General features: G+C 38.6%; 1 protein-coding gene across 4 annotated transcripts in view; it reads right to left on the bottom strand.

Moving 5' to 3' along the window:
- Nucleotides 1-59: 59 nt before the first annotated feature.
- Nucleotides 60-13139, bottom strand: part of LOC133639535 (ETS-related transcription factor Elf-2-like) — a 55744-nt gene continuing 42664 nt past the window's right edge. For 3 of the 4 annotated variants that reach the window (XM_062032907.1, XM_062032906.1, XM_062032908.1), the window contains 3 exons: nucleotides 12127-12492; nucleotides 8930-9086; nucleotides 60-2462 (listed from right to left, as the gene is read on the bottom strand). In XM_062032907.1, the coding sequence (XP_061888891.1) occupies nucleotides 1911-2462; nucleotides 8930-9086; nucleotides 12127-12492 (1075 nt within the window). In that variant the 3' untranslated portion in view covers nucleotides 60-1910. The remainder of the gene's footprint in view (nucleotides 2463-8929; nucleotides 9087-12126; nucleotides 12493-13139) is intronic. The other variant, XM_062032909.1, reaches the window with a different exon arrangement.

Genomic DNA, 13139 nt, shown 5'->3' with positions numbered 1-13139 from the left:
GAAGTGTTTTGGCGTCAAAGACTCCAAGTAAAAAGCAAATAGGTAAATACATATTTTAACACACAATAGGTTTCAAATGTTTTATGCTTGAGTAAAATCTACTTTAATACACTTTGAAACAAGAGTACAACAAAATATACTTCAAATGTTGAATATACAAACAGTTCAGTCTGAACACAAACTTCTGTATTTTCCCTCTTTTTTGATTTAAAAAAAAATAATGAAATGTCGGACACGAGCAAACATGACAAAAAAAATGACCTTTTTGAGTGACATCAGACTAAGACTGACATTGCATTCAGTATTTTTTATACACCCTTTAGCAAAAAAAAAAGAAAAAAGATTAGGTTATATACATATTTGTTACATTAGAAAATAATTCTAAGAATGTTCTGCAAAGTACAGCTAAATTCTGAAACTGAAAAAACATTTAAACAATTGTATTTAACTTGAATTGCGTATTCCTGATATATATAAAAAACACAAAGAAAAAATAAAGTACACCAAAAAGAAGCAGACTTGCTTTTCATCCAGAAGCTAAAAAGTGTATCTTCTTCACAGGTGGCAGTGCAGCTTGTGCATACATGATGGTGGTCTTTGTGGTAGTATGCTAAACCCAGTCAGCTCATGAGAATTTAAATGTTAGATCTTTTTTTTTTTTTCTATAATACTGTGCTTGGTAAAGTTAGAAAAACAACAAAATTAACTTCAGCTCAGCTTACCTTTCAGACACTACATGAAAAAGAAAATAATGTAAGGCTGCTCTGTAAACCATATAGTAGCTATTATATATACACACGTGTGGTCATATACATATAGTATACACACGCACACACACACACACACGCACAAAGGATGGCCTTTAGGAGGTACAGTGTTTCCCCAGAAATACATTTTCATTCAATTCATTAACACGCCTGGTCTGCCAGAGAATAAGAAGACTTAGCAGGAGGGATCATTACTGTTGCCAATTTAGAGGCATGGTTCTGAGCAAGTAATCAGAGCCCTTTACAGTAAATAAAAAGTGGCAAAAAGAAGAGTTTTTCAGCAGTTCTAAAGCTTTTTTTTTTTTTTTTTACCAACATGTGTCATGGCCAATTATGTGAATTTGATGACTACATCATTAGTCTCCACTCCACATTGCATTCCTGTGTGAAACACTGTGGTGTACAATTTGAAATCTTCCTTTCATAAAAAAAATGTATGACAACATCGATCAGTCCAACAGCAGAACGGCAACAATATTGATAGCGCATGCAGAGCTGGATAGAGCTGCTGGACGCTGGTCACCCGTGTTGATACTTCAAATGCAATGAACGCCATCATGTGGCATTAAAACCATTTTTTAAAAATAGAACCGGGAAGTTGCTTACAGTCACAGCTGTCAACACCAACCTGTATTTTTGACTCAGGGGCGAATTAAGAAACCCTGGCGTTATTTAATTTTGTACCAGATAGTTGAAATAAATCCTGTATACCCACTTTCGGCACACCCCGTGTATTCATATACATGTATGTGTGGATGGATATACAATATGTGTGTGTTTTATACACATCTCTTTCAGGCCCCATGTACACACACACACACTCACGCACTCATTCCGTTATTACAGTGACTGAAGTCAGATTGCTGGGTTTTGTTGCAGAAAATAATTCTACAAACATCTCACTGAAGCTCCATTGTTTGTCCGTTAAAAGTTTCTAATTTGTTGTAGTGTTGTTTGAAAAGCCAGAGGGTTATTGAGATGTTAAAACTTGGTAGTGGATCTGGGCTGGTCCCTTGAAGTCTGTGTTCCTATGTTGGATACTTCCAGGTTCTATGCGAGAAGATCCCCACGACCAAAAAAAGACCACCTGCTGCTGGTATGGAGTAACAATGATGTCATAACTCACTTTCAGGAGGAAGATTCTCAACATTCGGGCTCTTCAGTCTTTATGATGACAGGCATCTCTTTGCTTAGCACATCAGGGTCCCTTCGGGGTTTGGCCTGGTTCTGTTGGACCGCCACCGCCATTTGCACAGCTTGTACTGGAACGCCGGCGGCCTTCAGCTTGTCCCCTCCCATCACCAGCTCGGAGCCGTTGAAAAGGCCACTAATGATGCGAGGCGCCGCCACCATCGCCTGATTGGCCGTCGACACCGTGACCGCCCCCCCGCCGCTGACGCTTCTCGACACCACCAGAGTCTGCGCTTGCGCCTGAGACGGCACGGACAGCCTCATCACCTGCGCTCCCGAGGCCACGCTGACCGGGGTGAGGGTCTGGACCGTCAGGGGGCTTCCCAGGAGGCCGATTCCCGTGGTCGAGCCCCCGATGCCAGACTTGACATCTGTGGGGTTCTGAAGCTGACACTGAGCCAACTGATGGGCGGGGATTGTGATGATCTTGGCCAGCTGGACCGTGATCTTCTCTCCGTTCTCCGCGGTGGCCGGTACCATCGTGGGGATGGTCTGGATGACAACCTACAGCCAACAAATGACATCCATCTCAGTCGTGCCTGGAGGCCATTTTTTCTAAAATTGACAACTAACAAATAAGGTTTTGTCACCTATAACACCAACATAACATGTCTTATTATATATAAGTATTAGCATTAGGGTTGTACGGTATACCGGTACTAGTATAGTATCACAGTACTAATGAATCAAAAACAGTACTATCCTCCGTTTGAAAAGTACCGGTTCCAGGGCATGACATTGCTGGTTTTACGAGCAGACGAGCATGTTCGGCAGCGCACAATCACGGAGTACTTACAAGCAGACACAGTGTGTAGACAGAAAAGGGAGAATGGACGCATTTTGGCTTAAAAACTAACGATAAAGGTGAAGTTATAACACAAACACCCTCAGGAAGATGTGTTTTAAAACATGGCTAGCGGCTTATGTCCATCAGCAATCGGCAGTGTTTCTGTTTCTTCTAAATCACTAATCCTCGCCTCCATGGCGACAAATAAAGTATGTTTTTTTTTTTAGAAGTATCATACCTGCTGGACGAGGAATAGCTAAAAGTGCTTCACCACACACCCTAGGACAGGGGTCGGCAACCCGCGGCTCTAGAGCCGCATGCGGCTCTTTAGCGCCGCCCTAGTGGCTCTCTGGAGCTTTTTTAAAAATGTATGAAAAATGGAAAAAGATGAAAAAAAAAAAAAGTTTTTGTTTTAATGTGGTTTCCGTAGGAGGACAAACATGACGCAAACCTCCCTAATTGTTATAAAGCACACTGTTTGTATTAAACATGCTTCACTGATTTGAGTATTTGGCGAGCGCCGTTTTGTCCTACTAATTTTGGCGGTCCTTGAACTCACCGTAGTTTGTTTACAAGTATAACTTTCTCCGACTTTCTAGGACGTGTTTTATGCCACTTCTTTTTCTGTCTCATTTTGTCCACCAAACTTTTAACGTTGTGCATGAATGCACAAAGGTGAGTTTTGTTGATGTTATTGACTTGTGTGGAGTGCTAATCAGACATATTTGGTCACTGCATGACTGCAATTTAATTGATGCTAACATGCTATTTAGGTTAGCTATATGTACATATCGCATCATTATGCCTCATTTGTAGGTATATTTGAGGTAATTTAGTTTCATTTAAGTCATCTTAATTCAATGTATATCTCATGACACACTATCTGTATGTAATATGACTTTTAATATTTTGCGGCTCCAGACAGATTTGTTTTTGTATTTTTGGTCCAATATGGCTCTTTCAACATTTTGGGTTGCCGACCCCTGCCCTAGGAGGAAACAATAGCTCACCGGTGTCACAATGTAAACAAATGCAATGGGTGGATCTACACCTGACATCCGCTGTAATGATACCAAGTACAAGAGCGTATCTAGTCGATACTATTATGATTAAATCAATATTTTTTTATCGTCACAAAATCTGTTCTTTTAAAAAAAAATGTATTCATATAATTTTCATAAACTCAGGAAATATATCCCCGGACACACGAGAACTTAAATTATGACCAATGTATGATCCTGTAACTACTTGGTATTGGATAGATACCTAAATTTGTGGTATCATTCAAAACTAATGTAAAGTATCCAAACAACAGAAGAATAAGTGATTATTACTTAACAGAAGTGTAGATAGAACATGTTGAAACAGAAAACCAGATATTAACAATTTGGATGGATTAATAATACTTTTTTACAGCTTGTTCTTTATAATGTTGACATAATAATAGAATGATAAATGACAATATGTTACTGCATATGTCAGCAGACTACTTAGGAGCCTTTGTTTGTTTACTTACTTACTACTAAAAGACAAGTTGTCTTGTGTGTTCACTATTTTATTTAAGGACAAAATTGTTCTTCGATTGCAATAAGAAACATATGTTTAATGTATCGTAAGATATTTGGTAAAAATAAAGCCAATAATGCCATTTTTGTGGTCCCCTTTATTTAGAAAAGTATCAAAATACCTTTTGGTACCGGTACCACAATATTGGTATCGAGACAACCCTAATTACTATATTTTGGCTTTTTTAAAATTACCGGTACAAACATCAAAATGGACTAACAAGCGGTTACTTCAGTCAGCTGGCACCGGTGCAGATGAACCGTAACAGTTCTTGAATTGCAGCAAAAAGTTACATAAGTGTTCTGGGTCAAAGATGATTCTAACTTTACTCACAAACGCTGCCATTGTACTCAAGAAATGGTCTTTAGCATGACATGGTTCTACCTGCTGATGCATCATTCATCAACCTACGGGAGGAGCGATCACATTGATTTAAAACTTTTTGGACGTGTCCTTATTGCGTGCGTGCATGTACTGTGGGGCGAGCCTGCCAATGTTTTTGACTTGATGGACCACTCCTGCAAAACCAACTTTTCTAACCTGTTGGTACCTGTTTTTGTGAACTTGGGATCTGCATTAAGTCCCAAAATCTGAAATGAAACCATGGAGGCATGGCGGAGATTTATAAAAAAAAAATAATCTTGCCTTCTTTCAAACTTGCTCCAAAAAGAACAGTTTGGAATTCAAGACTTTAGTGACATAGTTTGCCTACTTATATCAGTAGCTATCTCCATATATGGGGGAAGTTTACCCGAAGAGCTTTGTTCGAGTTCGCTATTGTAGTCCGATGTTGTAGTCAATAAGTTCATTCTTTTTCTCTACCCTCTTGTTGTGGGGCAGCTCGTACGTGCACATGCATCCTCGCTGTTGCCATTTAGAATATAAAGTAGCGTATAGTTTGAATTTATGTCAGTAAACTCAATATGGAAGCCCAAAAACTACAACACGGCTGACGGGAAAAGACGCAGTCGACAGGGGCTTGGCCTGGAGGACGACTTAAGCACGTAAATAAGGCTGACCACAAAACGGCACATTTTGAAGTGACTGTCAGAAAGCGGCTTCGAGGGGAACTGCACTTTTTTTAAAATTTTTCTTACCGTTCACAATCATTATTAGAGACACGATGAATGGATTTTTTAATGCATTCTAAATATTAAATAAACGTAAATAAGTCTGCTTACAGCGCAGCCAAAGGGATGTCCTCCATTAAAACCCATTATATAACCATTCAAAAAGCGACAACAATACTCCAATTTACATTTTGTGACTTGAATATTAACCAAGTATAAGTGATTTTATTATAAGCGCGAATGCAGACTAACTATAGCGGCGCCAGGATCACAAGTCTGTGTACAATTTCGACTGGTGAGGTGTTTCCTCGCTTCCTTGCTCCCTGGAAGTTTATTGTAGATCATAAATCATGCATCTCACCTGGACAGAAGTTGTCCGAGTAGATATTCCGACAAGTTGGTACACTTCTACAGCCATTTAGGACCTGGAAATGGCAAGAACGACACGAAAAGACCATTGGTCCATCTGCCCCCCGTCCTCACCACCCCATTTCTTCCCGAGGACTACTATATATTCTTAATCTAAATGGGAATATATGAACATCCCAACAGTCGGCATTCTAATGACAGCAGACATTGTACAGTAAGTGATATTTTATGGTTTGTTGGCTCTCATGAAGTCTGCAGTGAGTAATAATCAGTGATGAAGGAAAAAATGTGCCTGTTACTACATTACATGTATACTTGCATCATGTACATAAAACCCTAATGGAGGTGTTTGAATGTTTTTAAGGGCTTTATAGGCGGAATTAAGCGGCTCCTATTGGCTCTGTTGTAAACAGACTTTTGATCACATTTAACATTTAGAATGAAAAAATGTATAATATCCATCATCATGTCTCTCATAATGATTGTGAACAATGGGCAAAAATTCCAAAAAGTTCCCCTTTAAAGACGGTCTGTAAATAATATCAATGCAAAGAATCACCATTACATGTTATGTAGACCACAAGGAAGTGTTTTAAATATCGAAAACAATGTATCATAATATGACCACAAAACATGACAATATGGATTCTAAATAGTAGTAGTGGTGTTAAAAAAAAAAACGATTCACATCCAAATTGCACTTTGGATTTATTCCGATTCTAAATTGCTTAATTAAATTAAAAACCCTTATGACTCAATTTTTAAAAAGACGTTTTAGGCCATCTACATGCTTGTGTCATTCATCAAAAAGAGCTTTTGTAATCAGTTTCAAAAAGGTTTTATAATCATTTTTATACCAAATATATTGCGAGAAACAGTTTGATGGTGTTAAAACGAGAATCAAAACATGAGTTGGTATAAGATCCAAATCTCTACTTAAAAAGACCAAAGAGGATTAAAAAAATTGTGATTTGCTTAAAACCAAGGATGTTGGCACCCTTTGAGGAAAAAAAAGAGGAACATTTTTATCAGCACTTTGTACTGCCATGCAAACCCCGAAATAAAATTGTGAAAATCAAGACTACATTTCCTGGAATTGGGTGAATTTCTACATTTATATTTTACCTTTAGATTTATTCTCATCTACCAACCTCTTTTGGCTGTCTTTTTGACACTTTTATGTCCCATGCTACAGAATGTTTTTTTTTACTATTAGATCATTTACGAACAATTATATAACATGCATGCAAAGAACTCAGAAAAGGTTTCCCATTTGGCAACTCTATTTTATAGCCACGCCCCCTCGGGTAATATACTTTCGAAATTGTTACCTCTGTTTAAATAAGTCATGTCAAAAATATACCTTCTCGCTGGCTACTAATAAATACTACAACTGGTTCGGAACTAACAGTGTCCAGATTGTAATCATCCCAAATTTGATTGACAGCAAAGTAGACAGCCGTCAACATTGTGGCTCGGAGAGCGAACGGAGGAGACAAGCTCGTAGCTAGATTGTTGGCTAACTAGTCTCCCCTTCCTGTAACTCAGTGCGGCATTGAGGCAAGAGGAACAGCGAATACCTGAGGCTAAGGCGAGCGTTCCAAATTTTTTTGAGAAGATTGTATTTTTATTGATATTGATCATTTAAAAAAAACACTGTAGTGATATTTTTGATGCGAAAAAAATTTGTTTAAAAAAAAATGCTGATTTCCGTGGACATTTCACATGCCTATAAAACATAAGCACAAGACCCTAAAATGTGTGTTGTAGGAATACTAAGCAAAAATATCAAAGCAACATTTTGAAAGAGCAATTGTTATAGCATGCTGACTATTTTATACATAGTGTATTATTAACATTTGAAAAAGATTTTTTATAGAAAATGTGAAATGTTAAAATGGCTTCAACATGCTACTACCATATTTTCCGGACTATAAAGCGCACTTCAAATCCTTTTTTTCCCCACAAAACTCGACAGTGCACCTTATAACCCGGTGCAGCTAATGTAAGGAATAAGTTTGGTTGAGCTTTCCCACCTCGTAGCTATTTTATTTGGTACATGATGTAATAAGTGTGACCAATGGCAGTCAAACATTAGAGATAAGTGTAGCCTGCACTATGATGGCAATATGACTCAACATTTTGTATGTTCCATTGAAAATATAGAACATTACACACTGTGCTCAAAAATCTATCAAAATGTTTTACAACGACTTTGGTAAGCTATGAAGCCACACCGCTTGATGTGCTTCAACATACGAGTATTATTATGGTGTGTGTATAAGGCAAGATATTATCTGGCGTTTTTTTCCGCAACATTAAGCAAAGGCAACTTTTCTTACCATCTGGTACCTGCTGATCTGTATTTGGGATCTGCATAAGTCCTGAAAAATTGAGCGCGTCCGCCTTTGTAGTCCGTGTCAACACCGTAGTCGATAAACTTCTTCTTTTTCTCTATCTTCTTGTTATGGAATATTCATCCTACGCTGTTGCCATTTCTAATATAAAGTAGTGTAAAGTTCTTACTTATATCTGTCAGTAAACACACCATGAAAGCGCTAAAACATAGTTGTATGTGTAGTGAGTTGACATTATTCACCCAAGGAACTTTAGTTATTAGAGAGACCGATCGGACGTTTTTTCACGGGACACATTTCCGGTGCTGTTGTTTCTGGATGAGAAGATGCTGCTCCGTTATTGATTGAAGTAAAGTCTGAATGTCATTAAAACAGTTAGCTCCATCTTTTGACACTTCCACTCCCGTCCTTGCACGCTACACCGCTACAACAAAGATGACGGAGAAAAGACGCTGTCGCAGGTGAGCCACGTAAATAAGACAGCCAACAAAACAGCGCATCCGGAAGAGACTGTCAGAAAGCGGCTTGAAGATGATCTGTAAAACATAATCTATGTAACATTTTGACCAAAGAACCACCATTGCATGTTATGTAGACCACAAGGAAGTGTTTTACATTTAGAATTTTTTTAAATAATATGACTCCTTTAATGTACCCAATAATCCGGTGCGCCTTTTGTATGAAAAAAACAAAACAAAAACAGACCATTCATCGGCAGTGCGCCTTATAATCCGGAAAATACGGTACATATTTTGCAGTTTGCTCCCCTGAAAGAAACCTATCAGCCAGGTTAAAAAAATAGGGGTTACCCAACAAACCCACCTTCTGCTGGGAGTTGGTGCCTCCAGCAGCACTGGACAGGATTGTTGCATGGCCAGATGTCCCTGTTCTTACTCCTGGCTGCTGCAGAGCAACTGTAGAGATCTTCTGGCCTAACGAGGTCATGACGACCGGCACCTGCATGGCAACCCGCATTGTCCTGTAAACCAGATGGAAAGTCTTAATACTTGAGTATATGTGACACCACTTTGCAGGGGTACCCTTCATGTAATGCAGCGTTTCTCAAAGTGTGGGGCGTGCCCCACTGGTGGGGAATAGAGACATGACAGGTGGGGCGCGAGGAACAGGAGGAAATGTCACTTAAATTTTTTTTTAAATTATTATATTCTTAGATTTTTTTTTTTTACTATGCTTTCATTTTCTATACACCCTGTAAATCACTTTGTGATTCTGTCTGTGAAATCTGCTATATAAATAAATGTAAATTACTTATTTTTCCTGTAGGCTTTAAAATTCTGGGTAGGAGCGAAAGTTTGACAGACATAGCAACAGTAACTAATGGGGCCGGGGCTAAGCGGAACAAACTTTCGCGCGGATGGGTAGCAGGCTAATCAATATCCACTCATCGGGCAGAGAGCTGTGTCCATTCTTCTCCCCTTTGCCACATCTTATCCGTGTGAGATAGGCTTTTCAGCTTTTGCTTCACTCAAAACGAAGTACAGGTCTCAGCTGAACGTCATTGAGCATGACTTAAGAGTGACAGTGTCAAGCCTGCAACCCCGATTTGAAAAGCTGTGCAGTGCAAAACAGGCTCATTGCAGCCACTAATGCTGGAGTACTGTAAAACTCATGTTCACTTGCCCTGTCTTGCCAAGCTCCTCCTTTTTATTTTGCAGATATTGCAAAGTGGCACTTTTATTTTATTTATTATTAAACTTGATGCAAGTTATTTGATTTATTATTGAACTTGATGCAAGTTATAACACTTTTATTTGATTTATTATTGAACTTGATGCAAGTTATAACACTTTTATTTGATTCATTATTGAACTTGATGCAAGTTATAACGCTTTTATTTGATTTATTATTGAACTTGATGCAAGTTATAACACTTTTTTTTATTTATTATTGAACTTGATGCAAGTTATAACACTTAATAAATGAAGTTAACTTGCATCAAGTTCAATAATAAATAAAATAACTGTGCAGCTGTGGTATAATTATACCACAGCTGCACAGTTATTTTATTATTGAACTTGATGCAAGTTATAACACTTAATAAATGAAGTTAACTTGCATCAAGTTCAATAATAAATAAAATAACTGTGCAGCTGTGGTATAATTATACCACAGCTGCACAGTTATTTTATTTATTATTGAACTTGATGTTATTTTATGTTATTGAGTTTGAATGTATACAACTTGATGTTACTTGATGTTCAATAAATTTGAAAATATTAAGCTTGGCATTAGCGTTCTATTGGGGCGATGGGGGCAGGTGGGGCTTGAAAACTCCCCCTTGTCCAAAGTGGGGGATGACAAAAAAAGTTTGAGAACCACTGATGTAATGGACAGTTGCGCAGCGCCACAGCTATATGAAAGCTGCCACCCCTTACAAATCAGGATATTTTAAAGGAAAACACATTGAAGTAATACATTACATACAGCTAAATATTCACACATTGATACACTGAAAATTCAGCCACCGAAAAACCCTGATCAAACGTAAGCAAGACGCACGCCATAGTCTGGAGCCTTGGCGGTAAGACCGGCACCTTAGCTCATGTTGGGCCAGCTTCTCCTCCACCTACAGCACGCGCACAGCCCCACTTTGCACTGTAGCCAGACTGACCGATCCATTGGAGCCAATCCTTATGGGAGAAATGGGTATTGGCAGTGCCGATTGCTCTATGACTGCAAAACAGCTTCCCCTAAAACGTACCCCAAAAAAGTGATCAAATAATTGGGGGGGTCAAAACAATTTTTTTTTTTTCTATTGATTTGCAATTCTTTTTTGTAACGATTCTTAATCCATAAAAAACAAATCATGAATCAAAATATATACAGTACAGGCCAAAAGTTTGGACACACCTTCTCCTTCACAACACAAGTGATCGTCCCAACCCCACTGATAAAGCAAGAAATTCCACTAATCAACCCTGATAAGGCACACCTGTGAAGTGAAAACCATTTCAGGTGACTACCTCTTGAAGCTCATTGCGAGAATGCCAAGAGTGTGCAAAACAGTAATCAGAGCAAAGGGTGGCTATTTTGAAGAAACTAGAATATAAAACATGTTTTCAGTTATTTCACCTTTTTTTGTTAAGTACATAACTCCACATGTGTTCATTCATAGTTTTGATGCCTTCATTGACAATCTACAATGTAAATAAAGAAAATGCATTGAATAATATATATATATATATATATATATATACACCGGTATATATATATATATATATATATATATATATATATATATATATATATATATATATATATATATATATCAGCACAGTCATTGGATAAACGCAGCTCACGGAAGCCGAGCGTCTCTAAATATGAACGAGAAGTAATGATGATTGGGTGATCTGTCTGAGGCTGAATTCCTTTTTGAATGACAGCAAAAGAAACAAATCAGCGTTTAAGGCCTGCTCAGTGGCCTTGTGGTTAGAGTGTCCGCCCTAAGTTCGGTAGATTGTGAGTTCAAACCCCGGCCGAGTCATACCAAAGACTATAAAAATGGGACTCAGCATCAAGGGTTGGAATTGGGGGTTAAATCTTTAAAATGATTCCCAGGGTGGCCACCGCTGCTGCTCACTGCTCCCCTCACCTCCCAGGGGGCGGAACAAGGGGATCGGTCAAATGCAGAGAGTAATTTCACCACACCTAGTGTGTGTGTGACTATCAGTGGTACTTTAACTATAAACCACTGCCATAGCATGTTTACATTTTTATTCCGTTGTTCCTGTAACGGCCTGTGTTACATTACACTGTACAAAAATAATTATAAAGATAAAGCAAAACGATAAAATAATAAAGAAAAATCTGTTAAAACAGTTTACTAATACCAGATTTGTTTTCAAATGTATGTAAATTTCTTTGGCCTTTTTTTTTTTTAAAGAAAATATGTGCATCGTCGACTGTTAAGCAAATGTTTTGATGATGTCAAATAGACCACGCCCCCACAAGCATATTGGCAAGCTGGGGGGAACCCTGCTTTGATAGTTTTAACTTACCTGTGCCCCGAAGGGTTGGAAAGGACAGTTGTTTGCTGATTCCGGCTGCCATCTCCTGACAGCGTCCTTGGTGTGCTTACTGCCAAGGTCTTGTTGCCCACAACAGCAGACGAATGAACCAAGTGGCCTCGGTTTCCGCCTCTCAGGATGTTGGGCTTCCTGGGGGACAGGCCCGACCCCTTGAGCATCACATCTGATGGCTGCGGGATGCGCTCGTAGGACGCGGTCGTCTCCATTGGGTCATCAGCAACAGACATGTCTGCCTTGTCGTCGTCAATGACGATAATGTTTTTCGGCATTTCTTTGAACTGATAAACCAGCCGTTGGCCCTCAACCTTAGCGAGGATGCCACGTTGGTAGTAATATCTGCAAAACAAGATGGTGGAAACTACATTTTAATGCTTGATAGTGGACTGAGGTTGTCCAAGGTGCAGCCCGTGGGACACGTTCAGCCTACAGCTTTTTTTTTTTATTGACCCTCGGAATAGTCTAACAGTAAAAATGATTGTTCATGATGTGTCAGATATTAAACTAATGAGCTTTATCCCCTATTTAGTTCAGATATCTTAGCGTATATTCACATCAGTGGACTGCTTTTAGCATATCTAATGTAGAAAATGTATCAAAGTGTCCCCATCCTTTAAAGTACCATCAGAGTGGAAAAACAAGTTAACTTTCTATGCTTATTTGTGTTTCATTGTATCAAACTATATCCAATTGTATTTACAATCCGCAAAGTTTAAAAAAACGCAGTTTAAACATCACAAATTCAGTCAGCCATTCTGAATATTCCGCTCCGAATACCTTTGGCTATTTTCGGAGATTGACATCCCGGTAGTAACGCTTATGCCTGTCGATCCATCAGATCAGGCATACTGGAAATACGCAAAAATTGGAAAGGAAAAGTGGCTTTTATCATTGACAATCCTTATGTAAGACAAGAACATATGCTTGGCTTTTGATGCATTCAAAATTGTAACTAAATACCTAACAATTCAGTCAAAAGATCGAGG

The sequence above is a fragment of the Entelurus aequoreus genome, linkage group LG22 (genome assembly GCF_033978785.1).
Source record: "Entelurus aequoreus isolate RoL-2023_Sb linkage group LG22, RoL_Eaeq_v1.1, whole genome shotgun sequence".
Classification (NCBI taxonomy): domain Eukaryota; kingdom Metazoa; phylum Chordata; class Actinopteri; order Syngnathiformes; family Syngnathidae; genus Entelurus; species Entelurus aequoreus.
Note: the sequence above shows the minus strand (reverse complement) of the source record. Positions and strands in the feature narration are given on the sequence as shown.